This window comes from Lissotriton vulgaris, chromosome 9, assembly GCF_964263255.1.
Source record: "Lissotriton vulgaris chromosome 9, aLisVul1.2, whole genome shotgun sequence".
In the NCBI taxonomy this organism is placed as follows: Eukaryota; Metazoa; Chordata; class Amphibia; order Caudata; family Salamandridae; genus Lissotriton; species Lissotriton vulgaris.
In genome coordinates, this window is record NC_141697.1 from 478037878 (window position 1) to 478062353 (window position 24476).

At 45.7% G+C, this 24476-nt stretch overlaps 1 protein-coding gene across 1 annotated transcript in view; it reads right to left on the reverse strand.

Moving 5' to 3' along the window:
* Positions 1-24476, reverse strand: part of SYNE2 (spectrin repeat containing nuclear envelope protein 2) — a 1750628-nt gene that overhangs the window by 896083 nt on the left and 830069 nt on the right. Inside the window, exons 82-83 of the mRNA XM_086937933.1 lie at positions 12835-12988; positions 443-586 (exon numbers count right to left, since the gene is read on the reverse strand). Of these exons, the coding sequence (XP_086794059.1) occupies positions 443-586; positions 12835-12988 (298 nt within the window). The remainder of the gene's footprint in view (positions 1-442; positions 587-12834; positions 12989-24476) is intronic.

Consider the following 24476-nt stretch of genomic DNA (forward strand, 5'->3'; position numbering starts at 1 on the left):
GCTCTAACCTTTGGTGAAGATAAGACAAAACCCCAGGCCATCACTTAGAACTTATAGTTTTCTTCTAACATGACTGCCACATCTGGGGCCAGTTTTGGTGTCACTGCCTAAGGCTGTATTGATTATAGACAGTTCCCTGCATTAGTAGAGGGGATAGAGAACACCTCAATGCACAGGATTATTATTTTTCCTTAAATAAATAATGGCAAACGTGTGATCTCCGACTAGTATTGACTTCAGGCTTTCTCCCACCTACAGAGTCAGGAAATCCATGCACAGTAAATATTTAAGTACATTACAATATCTCTCAAACTTCCACTGCAACGTGCTTTTCATTGACAGACAAATTTACACATGGCATACAGAACAATTCTTTTTTGTGGATAAAATTGTTCTGAAGCCACACTTTATTTACATTTCTTGAATAGAAAAGAATACAAACCATTAGCTCGTTGGTAAGAGAATCATATTTATCTCTTATGGTTTTGCTTCTAGTTTCAGCTTTGCAGGAAATTTTTAGACTTCGAATATGAGATAGCTTGGAATTAAGGAGATCCATAGAGACTTGTAATTCTTCATAAAGGGGCTAAACAAAATAAAACAACATGGTTATTCACCAGCTACACAGATTAATCATCATAAAGTACCCCCTGCTACATGCATCCTATATCAGAAAGACAAAACTAAGTAGAAGGTATTGAAGGAGAAGCATAGATCATGTAGCAGTTGAGTTTGTTCCTGCCGTGCCCTAGCATGCTGTGTGCCCTTGCAACAGCAAGAGTCAGGTCAAATAAACACAGTTCTTCATTTATTGCAAAATTGACCACTTTAGAGCAAAAGAGGAACACTTTCTGTTATGTTACCAAGTGCTGAGGTACAATCGTATTGATTGAAGAGATTATGGATACTGAGCATAAAGTGCACTTTATTGAACATGAGGTAGTTTACAATCAGCCATAGAAATAGCACAAGTACAAACTGTCTGCTATGTTAGCAAAGAGAACAGCCATTATTTGGCAATTGTGGCAGTCTGCAACCACCCAGGTGGAAAACCAGTTTAACCCAATGTTTCATTTTTTAATTCAACTTCTTAAAACATTATAGTATACAATATTCTACATTTGCACAGATTTTGCATTGGTATCAGGTCTGTCTATATTACAGTCTTCATTTGGAATCATTACTGTATAACTATTTACCATTATTATTTGTGTGTGAGCAGGGCAGAGTTTGGCCATGTTTATTTCAATCCATGACAGAGTCAGCAGGCCCAAGGATGTAGCAGTACATAATTATCCCAATGTCAGATATGGTAAATTGAATGCCTTATTACTTACCAGTAATCTTCATTACTCCTGATCCTCATCCCATTCATTACAATGGGCAGAAAAAAGGACAAAAGGAATGCTGGAGCCCCTACCCTTGCTCCCCACCAGGATTACATAAGACGTACTTACCCGGCATTCCTTCTGAACTACCTAGTCCCAATAACAAGGGCAGCTGTCCAGGAGGAAAGGAAGGGAGTAATGAATAGGATGAGGATTACTGGTAAGTAATAGGGCAATGCCCCAGGTCCCTCCAGTCCTCGTCCCATTCATTACAATATGAGAATACCCAATCTAAGGACCCGGCATTTATAACAACAGAAAACACAACGGACACAACCACCACAGCAGCACCCAAAGTGATTTATTGCAACAGGAAGGAAGGAGATCAGGAGCTAACAGCCTGCTACACCCCAATCAAAAATTAGCATCCTCACACAGCACATTCCGAAGCCGGTAATGCAGCACAAAGGTGTTAAAGGAGGCCCAAGTAGCAGCCCGGCAAATGTCAGACAGGGCAACCCCCCTGCAAATGTCAGACAGGGCAACCCCCCGCAATTCAGGCCAGAAAGCCACCATCTCTGAGTAGAGCAACCTTGCACCCCCGCAGGAGGAGGAGAACCTGAAAGAGAATAAGCCATCTCAATCACCTGCTTAATCCATCGACTAATGGACAAGAAAGAAGCTTTCTCACCCTGTGAGGACACCCCAAAAGAAACAAACAATAAATTGGACTTTCGAAATGCCAGAGTACACTCCAAACAGATGAGCAAGGCCCTCTTAACATCCAATTAGGACCACTGAAGGTCATCCTCTGATGAACTCTCAGCCACAAAGGCAGGCAACACAACCTCCTTAGAACAATGGAATTGGGAAGCCACCTTGGGTATAAAGGACAAATCCAACCGTAAAACAACCCCATTCTCAGAGAAGGGAAAGGAAAGGTTCCCACTCCATCAGAACCCCCAACTCGCCAAGGCGCCTGGCCGAATTGATGGCTACCAAAAACACAAAAGACACACGCCTGAAACCCGGAACAGCACTGTGGCTATGGCTCCGCAGCTGCAAAGGGCTGTCCGTACACCAGCGTGCGTCCCGAGAGGCACCACCAATCAGTGTAGTGCAGAGCCTAGCAGTCTAATAGGCAATCCAAAAAGCACACGGACGAACACCACCCCTGCTCAGCAGGAGCAGCACCCAGCACATCCTTGTCCCATTCTGATGGAAGACATGCAACAGAACAGACGGAATACTAGGTAGGGGGAAACAGTCCGTACAACGCGGGCAGAGCCACACGTGTTCAGACTACGTCGGCCCTACCATGCTGGCCTTAACTATGCATATGCCTTAACCATGAATATGCGTGGTTAATCCAGAGCATGGTCTAGCTGCTGCCTGCAGCTTGGCGAAGCAGGAAGATACCAGGAAGAGTGGAGGAAGTGAGGTAAGTGGGGCTGAGGCCAGGTTTGGGGGAGGGGTAGTTTGTATGGTTGGGAGGTTGTTTTCAGGGCTGGGGATTGAGGTAATTTTCAGTGCTGGTCACGTCCTGGGACGTTCTCTGGGTAGGGGGGTCGGGTTCATTTTCAGGGAGGGGTTGAGGTCGTTTTCAGGGCTGGGGGTTGGGTAGTTTTCAGAGCTGGGGGGTCAGGGGCAGTTTTTAGGGTTGGGGGAGGGTTGAGGAAGTTTTCAGGGTTGTGGAAGGGTCGTGGTAGTATTCAGGGCCGGGGCACGATCGAGGTAGTTTTTTTAATTAGGGGTTAGGGTATTAGGCTTAAGGGCAGTGAAAAGGGGTGGGGTACAGGATTTTAGGCCTCGGGCAGGGGAGGGGAATGGGTAGTCGGGGTAGTTGTTAGGGCTTAGGTGAGGGGGGGGTAGCTTTTTTAGGGCACGGGGGGTCAGGTAGTTTTTTAAAATAGGGGTTATGATTTTAGGCCTAAGGGCAATGGAAGGGGTTGGGGTCATTTTAGGGACAGAGCAGAGAGTTTGAGGGGTCGGTAGTGTATATTAAGGGTTAGGGACAGCGTGGGGGTGAGAGGGGGTCAGTGTATTTGGACCACAGGGCAAGGGGGCAGGTAGGATGTTTGTAGCTTGAGGAGGAGGGTTGCGACCTTAGCCACATATCCCACTTTATCATTGATACTTTTACCATGAAATTGGTGGTAAAGGCTTGCGGTGGGAGAGGGATAGGGAAACCAGCGTTCCTTTTGTTCATTTTTCTGTCCGCAAGAGAGATATATTTATATATCTATATAAATATATACATATATATATATATCATATGTTAATGAATGGGACGAGGCCTGGAGGGACCTAGGGGTAATGTACAGCTTCTCAGGCTCCATACAACGAGCTTGATATGGATTTGGGTAGTAACAGAAAATCCTCTCTTTTATGATTAAACTGGTATAGCCAGAAGACCACTTGCAGGTGGAATTTCCACATAATCATGCACAGGGCAAAACCAAGTGATTTTCCTTTCAATTGATCACAAATCAAAAAAAGTTCAACTGTCACTCAGTTGTGACTAGGGTTAGTGGTAATGGCTGGAGAAACCTGAAGTTACTGGGAGAAGGCGCTAGTACAAGATCTGCTTTCTGGCAAGGGTGCTGGGAGAAAGAACTGGGAATCATTGTCCAAACGAGCTCTGACTACACACTGTTGTGTCTGCTGCACAACGTGTACAGCACAACCATGAAAATGATAAGCATTGAGTAAGCAAATTAGGACTGTGCATACAGAGTTTGTTAAAGTGTCACATATATGATAAGCGTGGCTGTGGAAAGCTTACAGTGCAGGTAAAATGGCAGGTATTTCTTTTTCTTGATTTATTTTAATACATTGAATTATTATTTTAGTCATAAAATGCACTACCAAACAGAAGAGTGATACAATGAGAACACATTTCCTAAAAGATTTTCACAATGAAATGAGTGCATATATGTTAGACCTGGGGGTCTCCAGTTGGCTGAGGTAGGTACCTTAGTCCAAATAGGGGCCCTTGCTTCTAGTAAGGGAAAGGAGGGACACCCTCTTAGATAACTGCGGCTCAACCCCCAGTAGCTGGGCACGATCAGCCATGCTAATCTCCAATGCAATGTGTAAAGTATTTGCAACAACACTTCCAGTAACACAGTCATAACACCACAAATGGACACCACACTAATTTAGGAAAATAGCGGTATCTTTATCAAGAACAAATACAATGAGACCAAACGACAAAAATATCCAGCATATGCGTATTCGTAATATTTCACTGGGACGGTTATTAAGCCAACAATCACTAGTAGGTTTTTGCGGTATTAATGAGCAATTCACGATGATCTAATGCAGTCCTAATGCAATGGTATGCATTTCGTAATGCAGTTTGTAATGTAGAAATAAGACAGTCCTTAACGCATGTACTAATGCAGTTCGTAACGCAGGAATAATGCGGTTCGTAACGCAAGAATAATGCAGTTCGTAATACAAGAATAATGCTGTTCTTAATGCTAGAATAATGCAGTTCGTAAAGCAAGAATAAGGCAGTTCTTAATGCTTTAATAATGCAGTTTATAATGCAAGGAATATTGCTATAAGCCAATCTGCGTGATCAGCTCAGGCACCACTAGGCCCCAACAACAGAGACAATGGTCGTAAACTTAAAAGGGCGGCCCCGGTACTGCTGGGCAGGTAAGGACCGCTCGGGACTCAGCGCATCTAACGCGGTGCAGCGGGAGAGAGATCGGAGCACTCCTGTACTCCTCCTGCATGCCTCCCCAGTCCACTCACGCTTGCGGCTCCCGACCGGAGTCCAAGCCTTACCTGGGGGGTGCAACGCCTTGCTCGCTCTCTCTCTCCCCGCTTGTCAGATGTCCTGCTGGGCAGTCCCGATAAAGTTGCAGCTCCGGTGCTTGGGTACGCTGTAGCCGGACAGGTTACAGCGCTGCCTTCTCATTCGTTGATGATCTTGGGCAGATTCCTCTTGGTGAACAACGATCACGATCCCTTTCACCTTGCAGCGCCCTTCGCTTCCAGAAATACTTTAGAACGTTGAGGCTCGGGCCGGCGGCGGTGATCCTTACTCACAGCCTTAGTTACTATGACGGTCCGAGCCACAAACAGGAATGCAACATTGTGGACGATGTTTCACGCTGGGGAGGCGATTTTGGTCACGGGGCACCTTGTAAACAGTAGAACAGACCACACAGCAGTCTTCCAGAAATCATTTAGCACATTGCGGCTCGAGCAGGCGGCGGCAATCCTCACTCACAGCCACAGTTACGATGACGGCTCGGGCCACAAACAGCAATGCAGCAGCGTGGACAATGTTTCACGTTGCGGGTGCAATGCGGTCACGGGGCACCTCGTAAACAGCACCATAGACCACGCAGCAGTCTCAGGCGTGCAAAAGCACAACACACCAAGTGTCGCTGAGACACGGTTAGAAACTTTGATGCTCCTGAGTTTCCACAACAGGGGACCACCATTCCTCGGGCCCTTGGAGACACGTTACTTCAGGACACAGCACACAGCAAAGTCCTTTCAAGCAGGGAGACACAACACACAGCAAAGTCCCTTGTCCTCTTCTTAGTCAAATCAGCAAACTGCAGGCCAGCCCCAGAACACACAGCAAGGGCAGTCCTTCTCTTCAGTCTCTACAGCTGTTCTTCTTTGCAGAGGTTCCTCTTGATCACAAAGTAGTTTCAATCCTTTTTCAGGCTTGAGTTCAGGGGTTTCAGCTTTCACATCGATACCCCTAAATGTTATTTTATTTATTTATATAGTTTCATATAGCGCTCAAACAAGATCCCGGAGGATATCAGAGTGCTTTACAATAGGATGGAAGGAAGGACATAAATGCAAGATCGACATCAAATAAGAATAAGCAACAAGACTGAACACATAATTACAGGACAATTGCGTTAGGGAGATTAATACATTAAGCAAGTATTTATCGGGTTACGAAGGGTAACCAATATGCGGTAAGGAAGAGCAGTAACTAATGAAGGTACAATGGTTGTAGGATCACAGACTTCGAGCAGGTGAACTAGCCCAATTAAGGTAAGAATTTGTTCATTAGGAATCTTCAGGTTTCCAGATTGAAAGCAGTTGTTGAGGAGATTCTACGTACTTCCGGTGGTAGAGAGTTCCATATCCTTGGGGCAGAACCAAAGAAGGCTCGGTGACACGTTCTCTTTTTGCTAAGCACAAGTGGTTTCAGGAGGAAAGTGTTAGCGTTTCTTGAGGCTCTATCGCCACAGGATAGTTTGAGCTTTTGCGCTAGATATCTGAGAGTTTTGAAATGAAGGGCTTTTTTAGTCAGAACGGCAATCTTTAACTGAATTGGGGCTTCGTAGGGCAACCATTTAAGTGATTTTAGGACTGGGGATATATGTTCATTTCGTTTGGCACCTGTAACCAGTCTAGCTGCAGTGTTCAATGATGCCCTTCGTGGAGCCAGGGTGTATATGGGAAGGCCACAGAGCATAGCGCTGCCATAGTCTAACCTCGGCAAGACAAGCGCTTGGACCACCTGTTTGAAATCAGTTTGTGGAAGGAATGGTTTGATCTTTCTGAGTGTCCTCATCTAGTGGTTAGCTCCCTTGAATACATATGCTGATATGATTCGTCATATTAGGTGCTTGTCCAGGGTGATTCCGAGAGATTTGGCTAAGTCTATGATGAGAGGGGTGCAGTTGAAAACTGTGAGGTGATTCAGCCAAAGGTCTAGCTTGGGGATATGATCCCGAGGAGAGATGAGCAGGAACTCAGTTTTGGAGGTGTTGAGTAATAGATAGCTCTCGGTTAACCAATTTTGTGTAAATGTAGTGTTGAGTGAGATGATATTATCCGGGGATGAGATTTTCAGATAAAGTTGTGTATCATCTGCATACATTTTTAAGAAAATGGCCGTGGAATTTTGTGAATTAGCTAATGATTCCAAGAAAAGGTTGAAGAGGATTGGTGATATGGCGGACCTTTGGGAGACACCCATGAGTAAGGGGAGAGGGTTGGGAGAGGGTGTGGTTTGCCTTGACTCTTTGTGATATGTGGTGGAGGAAGGATGAGAACCATTGTAACATCAGACCAGAGAAACCCATCCTGTTCTTTAGAATGTATAGGGGGTTGTCGTAATTAACCGTGTCAAATGCGGAGGACAGGTCAAGGAGGATCAGGAGGCAGAATTCATTTTGGTCAAGTTTTTTTAAAATGTCTTCCAAAACGTGAGTGAGAGCCGATTCAGTGCTGTGCCCCTTCCGAAAGCCAGATTGATGATGGTCCAGGAGTTGAACATTCTCAATGTGAGTACAAAGTTGGGATTGAATGCATTTATCAAGAAGTTTGACTAGGGTGGGGATGTTGGAGATAGGGAGGAAATTATTGAGATCAGCTTTGTCTGCGTTCGTTTTTTTTTTAGTATTGGTAATACCTGAGCTGCTTTTAGGCAGTCAGGGATCGTGCTTTGTGAAAGAGAAGTGTTTACAATCCTTGTCCAGGTGAGGATGAGTACATTCTTGGTTTCTTTGAAGATGGCCGGGGCAACGGGTCAATGAAGTGTTTAGACGGGATGATATTCTGAAGGATCTTGTTGATGTCTTTTTCACTGAATGGGGTAAAACTGCCCCATGACACATTGTTCTTGGTATTCAGACTGATAGGTTTGCGCTTTACTAAAATGTCAAGGGATGGAGCAGACCCGGAGGAAGGCAGTAGGGACTTTTTAGAGGCGAGCTCAACGGAGATGAGTCTTGATTTCTCAGTGAAGAAGGCAGCAAGATCATCACATGAGGGTGGGCTGCCTCCAGAGTCAGAGTGGTTTGGACCTATCAATGATTGTTGTTGAACCAATTTGAAAACATTCTTAGGACGGTTAGTAGCTTGATCGAGTTGGAGTCTGAAATAGTCTTCCTTAGAGCTCTTGATTTGTTTGTGGTAGAGGCTCCTAACCTCTCTAAGGAGTTTTAGTTGGTCTGAGGAGGGTTTACCTCTCCATCCTTGTTCAACTGCCCTAAGGTTGCGACGTTCAGTGTTTAAATTGTCGCTGTACAATGGCTTGGATATGTTTGTTGATGTATCTTTTTGTTTGAGTGGAGCAATGCCATCCATGATGTTAGAGATGGTTGAATCTTAGGCGTCGGTTAGAGACTGAACCTCAACCAAGTCAGTCTGGGAGGAAGAGAGGGCAGATTTACAATGGGAAGCTAGTTCACCTCAGTTTTTTAATCTGAGTTCCCTTTTCCAGGTCCTTGATTTTGTTCGATGACCCTCCCTCCTCGACACCTCCTTGTTAATATAAAAGAGGATGCAGTGGTGGTCGGCCTAATCGCAAGGGGTAATGGTATCCAATGTGATGGACTGCCCTTACGAGATAACGAGGTCTAGAATTTCCCCTTTATTACGAGTTGGTTGGTCACAATGCTGAGTCAGCTCTAGGTCATTTAAGAATGATTTAAGGCAGGTTACAGAGTGGTCATGGGGGTTTGACCCATGAAGGTTGAAATCACTGAGGAAAATTTGGAACACGGCTGAGTCGACATTGCCTGAGATGATTTCCATAATTTGCTCGATGAACTGGAGGTTATCTCCCAGGGGGTGACAGAAAGTGCGAAGTGTACAAACCGGCAGGTTATTACTTGAGATGCTGAGACAAAGGTAATCACATGATGAAGGCGTAGAGGACTCCACATGAGAAATTGAGAGAGTGTTCCTATGAATACAGGATAGGCCCCCACCCAGCTTCAGAGCTCTGTCTAGCCTAATTAGGTCGTGATTGGGTAGTACTAGGAGGTCTAGGATGGGAGTGGAGGCGGGAGTTAGCCAAGTTTCAGTGAGGATGAAAATGTCTAAGTCGTTGAGTTGGATGAGGTCAAAGATATTGGAGGCGTGTTTACTGGCTGACCTGCAATTAAGTAGTACACATTTAAATTGTAACGGATTTAGTGGGGAAGGAGTCTGGGTGATGTTTACTCTAGTGAGATTGTCTTTATTGATGCCTCTGAGATTGTGAGGAGCTTCTCTGTTTGAGTTAAACTGAATGGCTTGTATTTTCTTGGCGTGATCAACTTGGAGTTATACCTAGAGGAGTAAGAGTTATAAAGGTCATTGAGATCTTTGGACGCCATTAGGTAGGCGTATGGTTTTTGAGATGGAGGGGGCTAATAACTGGCCAATATGACCCCTAACCCTAGGGGAGGTTCTGGGCAAATTAGTGGATGCGAGGAAAGAGCTGAAGTCTTTGTGTCCAGGGGGCTCTGAGCCTGGTCCAAACCAGACCTGGGTGTCTTCTTGTCAGTGCATACCCTCTTCCTTTGATAGTGAGGGCCTGGATCCAAGATGCTCTGCAGGAGCTGGAGCCATCCTTTTGTAGGAGCAACACAGTCCTCTTCACATCCATGGGGCTACTCCTCCCCCACATCAAATGCAGGCCAGCCTGTTGCTGTCTCGCCTACTCCTCTCTGGGGTCAGGACACTTCCCAGACCCTGTCACATCTAAACCCAGACAGTCAATACACAACTAGGCAAAGGCACACTGGATCGTTTACGACAAGAAACCAGCCACTTCTAAAAGCGAGGTTTCTAAACACACAATTCGAAAACCACCTTCACAAAAAAGCTGTGTTATTAACCCCTTCGAATCTCATGACAAGCTCAGCTCGTCATGAGCCACGGTGCTCGTGTGCTCATGACGAGCTGAGCTCGTCATGACCTTTAGAACGCTCGCACGCTGGGCTAATTCCCCTGCTGTGCTAACGTTCTAAAGAAACAGGTGTGGTCATGATGAGCTCAGCTCATCATGAGCACACGACCACCGTGGCTCATGACGAGCTGACCTCGTCATGAGCACAGGGGTGCTGTGCGCGCCCCCCGCCCCCCAGCACAGCATGGGAATTTGAACAGCTGCGAAGGGGTTAAATTCTGAGTTCAGGCACACTAAACTCCACCTTTCCATCTTAGCATTCCCCATTCTGCCCTATGGGTTAGATGTCTTTGCAACAGTGAAAAACGAATTTGACAGTATTTCACTGTCAGGACATGGTACACACCTTAGTACATGCCCTACCTCTCACATATACTGCACCCTGCCCAGGGAGATACTTTGGGTCTACTACAGGGGTGTCTGATGTGCATAGAAAGGGAGGGTAAGGCCTGGGAAGTGGGTGCACTTGTTAGGACAACAAGGCAGTTAGCAAACTGTGCGCAGGAACTGCAGTGGCACCGCCTGAGATCTCTTTTTAGGGCTACTTGTGTGGGTGGCACAACTAGTGCTGAAGGCCCACTAGTAGCATTTGCATTACCAGCCCTGGCACACATAGTGCACTTTACTAGGGACTTTACTAGTAAGACAAACCTACCAATTATGGACAATCAATTACCATAACATGTTATACAGGGAGCACTTGCACTTTGACATTGATCAGCAGTGGCAAAGTGCCCAAAGCATCTAAGTTGGCAACATCATGTCAGAAAAAGGTCTAGGAGGAAGGCCAAAAAGTTTAAGGAACTTTAGACAAAAAGGGCCAAGTCCAACAATATATGTTAACCATTTATTGAGAATGTTCTGAAGACGAAGGGATGGTAAATTACTTATGACATGAGGTCAGAAGGTAGAGCAAAAGAAAGTTGGGAAAGGAAAGAAGAAGGAAGCTGTAACGGGTTGTACATCCACACAGTGCCAGTTTGTATCATTTTATCAAGCAGATTAATGAATAACATTCAAAGAAGAGGCTGACAAAGAGAAAGCCAGTGCTAACCCAGCTAAAGCTAACAGTATAGATGGTGAACTACCAAATGGGTTGTAGAAAATAAATGTTGATTATCCATAAGGTTCCTCTAAATTGCAAAGAGTTTGAGAATGTCACTGGATGTTTCAGCCTGCTAGACAAATGATCTCCTGGCAATGTTTTGTCCCGTAAGTGTTCACATTATTTGCAACTGTTGGGAAGGGTGGGATAGAGTGGCATTTCGAAGGGGTTGGAGCATGAAGCTTGTGGCTAACAGGACAGAGAATCTCTAGGAGCATATCAGCAGTGATGTCAGCAGCCATCTTGGAATGTTTTTTTTTTTTAAATTAGAAAAACCCATTCCAAAATGTGTCATTGGATGTTTATGTAGTGTCTTCAGGAATGTCCATACATGCAATTGAAGTAAGAAAATTGGCAATGCCTTTAGCTCAGCATTATCAATGCTTTACCAATGCTTACTCAGAAAGCAAGTGGATGGGCTCGACCTCGAAGCAGCAACGCATACATGGGAACGGTGTTCCCATGTCTGAAGTTACTGTGTCTGGTATCTCCTACCCAATACTAGTGGGATGGTGTCATTGAGGTAGTTAGAATGTAGCGGAGTGGTATCCGAGGTGATGAATTTGTAAAAACAAATAGGTACCAAGGCCCTAGGTATTTCATAGGAGACCACTTCAGCTTGCACCACTCACAGTCCAAGACATTGCTGCTAAAGGCCAAGGCCATAGTTACCTAGTAACCATTACACTTTGGACAATCCCATCTGACCCAAAGCAGCGTCAATCTTTTAAATATATTGAATTAGTACACACAGTTGCTGATATGCTCTGCTACAAACATGGACAGACAATGTCATCATGTGGTGGTGGACTGTCAGAAATAAGTGAACTAGCAAACACTGGCACAAATTGAGTACTGTTGTATCGCCTTCAAGGACCATCAATCTGGGTAACTTTAACAGAGACTTTTCATGAGAAAAATATATTGGTGCAATCATATAAAAATGTCAAAAAATAAAAACATATTCGAATTGTATGCACTTTTTTCATCTGCACCTGATTCGAAATCTTAAAATACATCTCACATGTAAGTGTAAACCTTGTTTAGTTGCCACTCCCAATAAAAAAAATACTTTTTTTTTACTAATTATTTTGCAAAATATTTTAATCAGTCATCAAGCATTTTACGAAAATGTAAAAAAAAAGCTAGGGCATCTGGTAGGCATTACTGTAATTGTTATGTCAGCGTGGAAAAAGAAACAAAATTTGCTGGAGAAATTATTGCAATTAAATGTCATTCCAGTTGCTTGACAAAATGCTAAAAACCTTAAAAAGGGCTAGCACGTGTGTTCAAAACCTTAAGCACTAGAATAACGATTGTTAACATTATTATTTTTTTGTTAAAAAATATAATGAGCAAAATCAATGAGGAATGAGGAATGTTTATATTATCACAAAGCATTTGGGATATACCAAAGTGAGTAAAACATCTAGGATCTTTTTTTATTTCTGATGTAGAGAAACTGCTGTCCCGTCCATCAATTGAGGCAGTATAGTCGAATTATCGGGTTGCAAATGTAGACCCAGTTGCTCATAGAATACAGGTACATCAGCAATTCAGAAAAAAAAGTTTGCAAGTAACTATGACTGTCTACTTTGAGTTAGATGGTTAAGAACTGGCAAGAGCAATCCCAGAATACTCTCCACAAACCACAACAACGCTTTCAGAACCTGAAAAGTTAAATTATTTCACTTTTTTAGTTACATAATGAAGAGCAATATAATTACCTCAATTTCATTTAAAACTCGGACTTTTTCATACGGATCACTTAAATATGTTTTGCTTTCCTTCATCTTTTTCTTAAGCGCCTTTATTAAATCAACAATGTGGTGGTGCTCTGTCTTATAGTTCTTCAGATAGGCCAACGCAGATTCAAGCTTCCTGTAAAAATACAGCACATTAAGAAATTGGCATGAGATTAGTTAAACTTCACTGACAAGAGAACCAATTGATCAATTCTAATGTTCCTACTTCATGGGGGAGTGTTCAACTCATAGGAAAGGTACACCCCTCCTTAACTAAAACCTGAATAAACCGAGCACACCCTTTGATCCTTCATTAACCTGGCAGAGCACATAAAATAAACTCGCCTATTCATGTCCGTCTCACCAAAACGTTTGCCCTGACACCGGCTAGGCCCGAGAAGCCTACATTAGAAATGCCCAGTCTGTGGCTGAATGTGAGACCTTCTCTATTACTTCTTAGTCCGTGGGCAGCTGCGGGTCTTGGGCTCTGGTGGTGCCGAAAGATAGGGTTTACCTCAAGGGTGGAGGAGAGGCAGCATGGCCACTTTATGGTTCCATTTAACCACTCAGATTTTTCTCCTCCTCAGTGGTGGCCGCTCCATTAGAGCGGAGGAGCGCACCCCCGCCACCACCAGCAAATAAAACGATAATAAAGCGAGTTTTAAACTTGTTTTATTTTCGTTTTATTTGAATCCTCTGGACCCTCCCCCAGGACTCTGACGAGTCTTGGGGGCGGGTCCAGGGGATAACACTGCTGGTGGGGAGTAGTGGGCACTCCCTTCACTGCGCATGAGGTGCATGGCAGACTGTCTCAGGCCGGCCAAACCCTCATGCGCAGTGATGTTCTCTCCAGCCCCAGCTGCATTGCTGGAGCTGGAGAGAGCAAACTCAGGCTCCCGGCGAGTGCAAGTTTTTGGCACTCAGGCCAATCCCCACGCTGCTTTCATGCAGCATCAGGATTGGCCCAGTAAACACTTGGAGCCTGTGCCCAAAATCAGGAAGAGCGCAATGCGGCAGGAGAAGGTGGTGGCAGTGTTAAGGTACGCTTATTTATTTATTTATTCCACAAACATCTGAAAGTACATGACACCCAGGTGGGGAGACCCTTTCCTACATAATGATTACCCGGTGCAGGCAGGTTGCAGCCGCTGTTGCCTGATTGGTCTTCTTTCCTCTAAGGTGAGGCGTGCACACAGAGGGGCAGATTTACAAGCCCATTGCGCCACTTTTGAGTCACTTTTAAGATGGGAAAAGTGACGCAAAAGTGGCGCATGGGGTTTGTAAATCTGCCCCAGAGTCTTTAGGTGTGTTAAGAGCAAGCCTTCATAGATGGAGCAGCTCTTCTAGTTCAGTGTTCCCTGACTTGTTAGAAGCACAACAGAGTCTTTGGTGCGGTCTGTAATCCGAAGATTGAACGGTTGGCAGGAAAGAATTGAGGAAAAAAAAACCTTCAATCCCCATCTTCTTCCTCCATTTGTCCTGAATTAATTTCAGATTGTGTCAACTCCACATATGGGGACTTATTTATGAGCCCTTGAGTCACTTTTGAGCCACCAGTGCGTCACTTTTTGTGACACACCAGCCTCGTAAAAAATGTGCCATGTTGCTCCATATTTACAAAGTAACGCATCTAGGTAGATGCGTCATTTTGTAAACCCCTTTGCCACATTAAACCTACTTTTTATCAATGGGGAAAGGATCACTTGTCCTGCGAAAAACTTAGGTCTGCAGGTTGGTAACTGGGTGTCTCCCAATAAAATGACCCTCATACACGTGTGTTTTTGGATCGTTTGCGGTAGCGGTATATGAGGTGTCCCCGCTTATATCACACGTGCGTGCGTAATCATGGGGTCAGTTCATTCGTGTGCACCCTCCACCAGGAGGTTTTACCTTAGTTTTAAGGCAGTAGTGATCGTGGAAATGGGGTGATCAGGGTGGTGATAAGTGATTGTAAAAAAGGCTGGACTCTCAGAACAAGGAATTTATTAAGTCTGGATTCCAGCTTTAGTTAAAAGAAAAATTGTGCTGCTACTGAATTTGTTTATGGATTCAAGCGCACTCAATGGTCATTTAAAATGGTCGACATGTTTCAGCTGTGATCGACTTATTGGTCAAATAGCTTTCTTCAGGACCAGGGGGTGAGAATTGTGAATAAAGTGTTGGAATAGGTAAATTATAACCTGATTCTTGAGGTGAAGAGAGGTCTCATTGTACCTGCAAAAGAAAGCACACACCAAAAAGGACAAAGGGGAGACAGGGAAGGGAGGTTTTTGGGAAGAGGGGAAGTGAATAAAGTACAATTTTGTACATATTCAATTAAGTAACTGTAAAATGGCAATGCTTCGCACAGATTCATTCTCATGTCAGGCGTCAACTCACCCATTCTCATATCAAAAAACGGCGTTAGGTGGCTGTGCTCTACTGTATTGTGGTGCTCTTAGATCTAGTCGGTCACTGGTGTAATACAATTGCTCTCATACGGTGATGTGGCAAGCTTGTGACTCAGAATATAAGTACTGCTGGTGTGCCATTCATCAAAATTTGTTTTGTGTCGTTTTGATTGCGACAGCTTTTTCATGCGGTATTGGCGTGGTGTTCGGCGTGAGGTGGCTGGGTTGTGCTATGTTGTGGTGCCCTTAGATGTAGCCGGTCGTTGGTGTGTCAAAATTTTCTCTCATGAGGAGATGTGGCATGCTAACATGGGACTTGCCCAAGTGTAAATGCCCCATTGCTGAAGTTGCGTCACTTTTGTTACACACTCCAGCAATGCGTCATTTTTGCGCCTACAGATACGTCAGAAATACTGACGTATCTATAACTCCTTGTGAGATGATGTGTCATACTGTAAATACGACGCATGATTGCTATCGCAAGGAGGGCGCAATGAAAAGTGACGCATCACGGTTTTCACGCAGCTATGAATCACTTTTCATAAATGAGGGCCATGGCCTTTTACCTTGTTGCAGTTCCTGTGTGGGAGGAGAAACCTCTGGTTGGGATGTGGGTTCAAGTCATTAAGAACAAAACAACACCAGCCAAGAGCTTTTTTCTTTATTTCCATCAGTTCTCTGCATCACAGAATCATCAGAGGTTATCTGTGGAGGATTGAAATTATGGTAGAGGATAATGTGAGTGTATGCACCCTCCCTCTCCCAGGTGGAATACCGCTAATGGTGTCAGGAACTCTATCCTGTGTGGGTTGTAGGTGAAACTGTGGGGCATCACAGTAGGAACCTGAAATAATGACCCTGCCTCCCTTACTAATGCACAGGGATTGTTTCATCTACATTTCCAAGAATTTAGTTAAATATTTCTTTACTCGTTTATTCAAGGAGGGGAAATATGGTACTGACTGGCCCATTTTACACTGTTGATACACATTAGTCAGCTGAGTTCCATCATGGAGTTTGGTTGGTGGATGGAACATAGGATCAAGACAGAGTCCCTTGAGGGGTCATTTGGAGTTCCTCGCTGAAGCTGACAAGTCTGAGGGAACCGGCCTTCTTAGGGTCTCAACAGGGACAAGTACTTTTCCATTGGTAGAGCGTCATATCCTCTCTTTCGGGGTGACTACACCTCAATAAAGTAAGGTCAGAAATGAGGGAAGGAGATTCACAGGAATGATAGTCATCAGTAAATGATTTCAGCATTTCATTCACACAATATGGAACCCAGTCTCAACGAGAGAAAGAATACCTATTTTCCAGTTAGCATGTGTAGTTTGGCTTGCTGCTTTTCTCTAGCAATTAGCCAAAACTGGTGTCTTTCTGCAAGGACCTATCTCTGCCTAAACGCAATGAATGGACCTCAATGCAATGGCATAACAAAGGCTGATGGGCTGAGGGGGCCCCTGCAGCTCGCCCCCCTCCCTCCCGCACAGCAGGGGCTGCGGGAGCCTGTGTTATGCCACTGCCTCAACGTTGATCTACAGTACAGCGTGGCAATGTGACTTCAACTCGGTTGAGCAGGCCACTGAAACCCGACGAAAAATAACGTTGTCTTTATTTTTCTGTTTGGCTCTTGAATAAGTCACCTTTTCCATCTCACCAACCACCTCTGTTTTCATGGGCTAGAACCTTGGCAGATAAGTCGGAGCTCCTTGTCAGTTGTTTAAACCAGCGTCAGGGTTGGGCACAGTATTTTCCAAGCGTGAAGCATACTCCCCCCGCCAGCAGAGTCTGTTTCATTATTTAATGTTCACTTACCACTGAATGTTTTGCAAGGATTCGTACTTCTATTGACTTTTACAGGCAGGGAGTGGCCTTTTGAGTCATTCCCTGCTGTTGTCATTTCATAAAAGGGCTGACCTTAATTTGAGCCGGTGGTTGAAGGTAGGTCCCACATATTTTTAATCATCAAACTTTGATCCTAAATATGAGCGTGAAACGTGCAAGAACAAGACGGATAAACAGTGGCAAACTGAGAAAGCAGGTAGGAAAGACGAGCCTGCCAGAGTGTGCCACAGGGGTGGGGAGGGATACTGGTGGAATAAAGAGGCTTGAGTTGAAATTAAGACTCAACAACCTTGGTGTCTGGAAACCCCGCCATTTGGCAGCACTGCTGAGAGGCTTGGACAAAAAAAAAATCTGCTCCGGCAGTTACTCTTTTACAAACTAGGCACTGCAGGAGAAGCTAAGCCCTTTCTCCTGTGGATTCAGAAGCGTGTTATTTGCCTCTGCCATTTCTTCCATTAACCACTTACCCGAAGGAAATGTTATTTTTCAACCCGAGCTGAGTGGCCATGGAAGCAAGAGCTTGCGCAAGCAACTTGAGAGCAACTTGAGAGCTAGCATCCATGCAGCACCCCTCCTACTCTGGGGGAGGAGGAGGAAAGTGAGATCAAGCTGGACTTGCAGCCTCTGCCTACAGGCATCTCTGCTCTCCTAACCACACTAAAGATTGATACGATATGGAGGGGCACAGCAGAGGCAAGGAGGACAATGCTTCAGAAAGACCAGATCAAAAGATACATGGTTTTGATGATTCAGAACATGGTACATTTTCCCTTAGAACAGTCTCTCAGACTCATAGAGAGTAGCATGTCTAGCTCAGAAGCTGTTTCTTGGGGTAGGTCGAAATTGCAGGCCACATTTATGACCCAAGTTGCTTCCCTCTTGCACCACACAACATGGTTCAAGAGTGACGTGAACACTTAAGTCATATTTTTGAAACTACGCAAAGCGTTCTGCAGCACACATAGAAAGAGGAAAAATACTTTCAGGATTGTTTTTGTGCAGGAAGGGGCCCCTTCCTGCAGAAAAAACAATCCTGCCTACAACACAAGCACCCTTGCACAGTGGTGCAATGGTGCCTTTGTTGGGGCGAGGCTGCCAAAATGGCGCTAGCTCAAGGGAGAAGGACAGGAATGCGCAGTATTAGATAAATACTGTGCATTCATGCCCTTTCCCTGTGAAGCAGGGAAGCACAGCAAGGTGACTTCTGTGCTGCCTAGTGCCACCAAACTCGTAAATATGGCAACTTGTGTTTTTCAAGCTATCAAGGATGTCAGTGGGTGGTGATTTTTGGACAAACATGCCCTGGCCTTTGCCACATTTACTACCGGGAAAGAACTCTGATTAGATGAATATTGAAGACTGAAGCATGTATCAGTGTTAGAGTGTAAGACCCATTTCACTAGCACTTTTCCAAAAGCTGTATTACAGAAAGTGCCCTGGGTTCAAAAGTCTTTTGCATTAATTTTTAGGTTTCGCCTGGGGCACGGAGCTCCTAGCTCCGCCCCCAGGAGAAATCTTATGTCTCTACAGTGTACTGCTTAGTCCCGCCCTCTGTTCCATTGGCTAGCTCCATAAATGGAGGCTAGCCATTGGAACAGAGATCTGTCCGTCATGGCCGGACCACATTCGTGGGCGTTCCCGAGATTTTTTCCATCTCCACCCTTTTCGCATCGTCATCAAGGCCGTGGGCGGGGTTATTTTATTTTTTTAGTCCGTTTCGTTTGTTCATTGTGCGGCCGAACTCCGCCAGAGGAAGTCCAGGTCCAGGTGAGTGCTGGTCGTTCCCGTCCCCCCTCCCACTCTCCGTGTGCCCGTCCACCCTCCCGCTCTCCATGTGCCCATCCCCCCTCCGGCTCTCCGTGTGCCCGTCCCCCCTCCCGCTGTCCGTGTGCCCGTCCCCCCTCCCGCTCTCCGTGTGCATACAGGCCAGTCCTCTGGATAGGCAGTCCCATCCCTGCCAGTGCAGCCCTGTGAAACTCTCCGTCTCCTCCCGGGAACAGAAGGTGCTGGCTACCGTCCTCCAGGCCTCACGGCCGCACAGCCGCCTTCTTCGCAGCATGTTAATCATGCAGAGAGCAGGCCCGCCGGTGATTGTAATTCAGGAGCTAAAGGGGCTTTCGATGTGACGCTCCCGGCGCCGCAGAGGCCCTGAGATGTGCTGCGGGAAGTGATGCATGTTACAGGGAAAGCCGGCTCCAGGGAGCGCTCAGCGCACACTTAATAAAGGAGGCCCCGGGGCATACTGCTCTACACACTGCGAGAGCGGCTTCTGTCGCACACGGTGAGGGCCGCCTCCCCGCCACATGCACGCTGCCCACCACACCACGAATTCTGCATGCCTGAAACGGCATGCATGTCACACAGGGAGATCCGTGTCTAGCGCACAGGGAGTGCTGCCTGCTTGTGAGGGCCTCTCTGTCACATACTGCGACTGACGCCTGCCTAAAGAGCTGCCCATCACAAGCAGCGAGCTCCAGCCGCCACTGAGGGGCTCCCTCACGAACCGCGAGTGAAGTCTGTGTGAGGCTGCCCATCACACACTTGCTGCAATACGTGGCACTCCAGAGAGTGAAGGTCGCAGAGACTGTTCAAGAAACACCGAGCTCTGGCTAAGCGGCTGTCCGTCTCACGCACAAAATGCTGCTCGAGGGAATCTCTCTTTCACATACTGCGAGCTCCGTCTCAAGCCGTCACACCCAGCCAGTGCGGCTTGAAAGAAGCTGTTCTTCACACAGAGGCCGTCACCTGCTTTAACTAGGCTAGCCGGCACACGAGAGTGGTAAGAGAGGCTGCCAGCAACAGTGTGCTGTTTTAGACAGTCTACTGCACTCACAGTGAGTGAGTGTTGAATGCCTCAGACAGGCAGTCACATAATGTAAGCGCTGGCTGAGAGCCTCAGTCGGATATTGCGAGGGCTGACTGACATACCGTGAGTGCTGACTGAGAGCTGCTATTCTTCCCACGGGGGCTACTTCCTGTTTTAGAAAGGCTGGGCGTCACATATCGTGAGTGTTGCATGAGAGAGGCTGTCTGTGACACGAGGCACTGCGTGCGAGAGGCTGACCTTCGCACAGCAGGTGCCGCGTACGTTTTGTTATATATTTTTGCATGGCTGCCCCAACACCGTGGCATCCCAGCAATGGCGGTCGGAAAGTCAGGGAAGGAGAAGCTAGACAGCTAAAACGTCGACCAGGTATAATCAGTTTCTAAATGCCCAGGGGACATGTGTGCACCATGCCTTCACACCATGGAGCTAGATGGACGCAAACAACTATATTTTGATCTGTTTTTTTGAATGCCCAGTGGTCTTGTGTGCTATGAATGGCAAGAGGAATGGAGTTCTATAGGGTGGGGGCCAAAGCCCTAAATGAGCACCCCCCTCCCCCCTGCTCCCACGCACCCGAGTAGTGCAAGCCAGGTACAGATCTGTGGAGCGTAGCGCTCGCGCTGGGACGTAAAATGTGTCTCTGGCCATGTAGGATCTTATGGGTGCTACAGAGTTTTAAACTGAATTCACCGTTCAATAGGCAACCAGTGAAGACGGCGCAAGAGATGAGAGGCGTGACAGTCCTTAGGGAGGCCAGGGCAAAAAGTATGCGAGCAGCCGCATTCTCCGACATGTTGTCCATCACATATTCTGAACACTTCACGAGGCTTCCCGTTACCCACACGGACTGCCGCCTCCTTGATATACGCCACACCGAGCGAGTGAGGCCTGAAAGTCTGTGCGTGACACACAGCAAGGGCTGCCTGTCTATCAGAGCAAGCGCTAAGTGTGAGGCTGTCTCCCAAGCACAGCAAATGCTGCCAGCAAACACAATGACGGCGGAGGGAGACTGTCAAACTTAGTAAGAATTGCTCGAGAGCGGATGCCGTTTACTCTCAGACGGAGTGACGCCATCCATCACACATGTCACGGCTCTGCAGAGGATGCCAATCACTGGCACATATTCACGTCTACCACAACAACCAACTGCGACAGGCCCACACATATAAATCATCATATACAGTTACCACACGCAAGCAGTGACTGCCTCAGACCCATACTGCCAAAGTGTGAGTGTAACATTTGTGCATGCACTACACGGTTGTATGACAAAGGCACGCATGGTTGAACCACGCGGGCCTCTACAACGCTGTCCTAACCACAAGAGCGTCTAAACCACTTTCAATTTCGTGGTAAAGGCACGATTGGTAAATGTATATGGTTGGTAAAGATGACTACTGACCCAACCCCCCCTTCCTGCCCTAAACCCTAAAATCATATCCCCATACCTCGCCCCCCCGCCCTGAGGCCTAAAACCTGCTGTGTGTACAAAACTTGAATTTGGAACATTTTGTTGATTTGTATTGCTTTCCATGGGCACATTATAGCATATTATAGAGCGAACACTGGTATGCGAGCTAGCACTACATTATAGCACCTTTTCTATAGAACATCTTACATGAGCCACATTGCTGTGGGGTGGAGCGGATGTCTGGCAGTAGTTTTCTGCCGCTGGCCATAGTAAGTTCTGAAGTTCAGGCCTTCCCTCTGCTCTTCTACAGATAAGAGACCCTCAAGAATAGCTAAAGAGTGAGTGTGGACGATGCTGCCACAATGCACCACAGCTAAATTCTAGTGCATATAGTTAAATGAGCAAATGTATGCATGCACCTGCACGAATAGCCTCCCTCTCCTTTCTGCCTCTTTTCCTTCCTGCCCTCCCTCTCTCCTGCCCTCTCTTGCTTTAGACCTCTCTTCCTTCTTCCTTCTTACTCCTGCTCTCCTTAACTTCTATATCTATCACTTCTTCTCTTGCACTCAGTCTCCATCTCTCTCCTTCTTGCCCTCTCTCTCCTGTCTTCTCTCACACTCCTGGCTTCACTAACATGCTAACATGCTTTATGAAATAACGTGTATTCTAATTCACTGTGCATCTGCAACTAATTTCATTATAAATGCAATCCATATTTCTGTGTAAAGTAAAACACATCAACGTTTTACATATAATTCAAAGAAGTTAGAAAAGACCATTTGTCAAAAGCAATACCAAAAGCTCAAACTTTAACAAAGGCGAAACCATTGCATTGTAAATGCTTGTTTCTACTTTGGTATTAGAGAAAGTGGCCACAGGCATTTGCGCATCCCCTTCCATAATATGGATTGTGCCAGGGATCATTCCTTATTTTGCAACTCCAAGGAAGCGCTGTCTCATTTGGAAGGGAGTATAGCCTACTGTAAATAAATAGACACCTTTGTCCTTGTGGCTGCACCATATTAGAGAGTTAGTGCAAGGGCTTCCCTGAACCCCTGTGTCTGTTGGCCTCAAGCACTGTACTGGACACTCTATGACAGCTAGGTATTTATTTTATTCTCAGTTGAGGGTGCCTGAATTAATAACAACCAACCAAATCATTTATTATGATGGCATAAGAGCCCTGGACTTGTACCACAAGCTCAAACATCCTAAACGAGGAGCAGCACATGGTCTTTTGTGGGATAATTTATGAAGGTAAAGCACAAGATTAGTTTCAAAGCGATGATAGTCTCAGGAACACCTGAGCACAAAACTAAGAGCCATTTCAATGTCCTTAATACAACTAAATCTAAAAGTGCTTTTCTTTGCGAGACAGCACACAGCTGCTTGTTGGCGGGTGGCTAAAATCGAGTCAACTTCCAGTGGGTTTTGTATGACGACACCTTTGAAACCCCAAGAACTACTTTTGCAATTTGTCATCCTTTCCTGTACCATGCTTAATTATTGGACTCATTTACCATTAAAGCCCTTTTCATTTTTAACACTTCCTTTAGTGTAAGGTAGATTGTGCTCTTTTAATATCTTTCAATTTTGTAATAGTCGTTAATGAACTAGATGTTTTTTTATAGATTCCTTGTCTTACTAATAAAAATCTTTATCTCAAGTGAGGTTGAAAGTTTTAGAGCTAAATTTCACACTCATCATCTTCTGTGCGGCAAAACTATCTCAACCAAAGTTTCAGTTTAGTGCCAATGTATGCCCTTAAAATGAACATCAGTTAATTTCTTAATGTGTCTCATAGAAGAAGGCATTTAAGTAGGTGAGTGACGCCACTTAACAGTATACGCAAACAAAAAAAAAAGTGACACATTAAGAGATTTCGTAACTGTAAGGTGATTGGTTCTGCCCATCAAATCCACCCCAATTTTTTGCTTTTTGATTGCCTGTTTTTTTACCTTTTTGGTGTGGGTGAGCCTCACAACTGGTGACTCACTCGCGGTAAACTCACAGTGAATGGGCTGCATGTGTTTATCACCAGTGTTCACCTTTTAAGATAAGGCCACTGCGACACAGAAATGGTAAGGGGCGCTTGACTTGGTTACAGTTGAACACGTGTGTAAATGCTTGTGCACACGTGTGAGGGCTGAGTGTGGGAGACTCCTGTTGTGCACAGCCCAGTTTAGGTAGCCTGGAGAAGAGAGAACTCTGCAGGATTGGATACTGACTTAGGATTTGCGTCATAATGTTAGTGTACCCTCATTAGAAAAGTTGGTGTGAGTTACTGTCTTGTCTGCAGTGACACTTCATCCACTCCGGAGGGTTTCGGAGGGTAGGTCGGTCGCTAATCACGTTCACCGACTTTTAGGTTTAATGAGACGCCATTGAGCGTCCGTACATACAGGAGTGATTGGCCCCCTTCTCCGTCCGCTTTGGGTTCTTACTCCGAGGGACACTGTTACGGTTGGTGTAACTTGGTGAAGGTATGGTTACTCATTTTCACTTATATATTAACCACCCCTCAGTGAGTAGATAGAATAGTTTACCGGTCTTGAAGAATTGCCACAATCTCACCGACGCTAGAAGGCATGAAACATGTACACCCACATCAAGGGTGACCACCCATAAGTAAATTTCACAGACTGCCTGTAATTTGGGCCTCTTGTTCGTTGTCCGTGAAGAATTCTTTCACGGATGCCTTTTGTCCCTAATTCCGGACTTTAGAGCAAGTTGCCCCCTGCAAGCAGCCTGAGAATCCTATAACTCTCGCTGCAGGGGCCAGCGCGTGCTCCTGCTGTGATCAGTGGCCTGCAGCAGCCCCTCCACAACCTGGCACAGGCTGCTACCGCCCCATTATCATTCTGTTTGTTGGCCTAATTATCACGTACAGAATGATAATGGCCACTGACAGCATTTGCTAGGCCTCCTCCTGCCAGAGACCAGGGCATGGCAAACTGCTTTTGTTTATTGGCTCCTGTCACCTTACCAGGGGCCAAGCTCTGGGATGAGTGGTGGTTTCATTTTGGAACATGTTACCCAGGTGCATCCAATATGCAAACCCAGGTATGTAAGTTTCACTCAGGCACACAACAGATGCAGTGCAAGGTTCTCTCAACCTAATATAAACTTATTTTGACTTGTGCTTATGTTG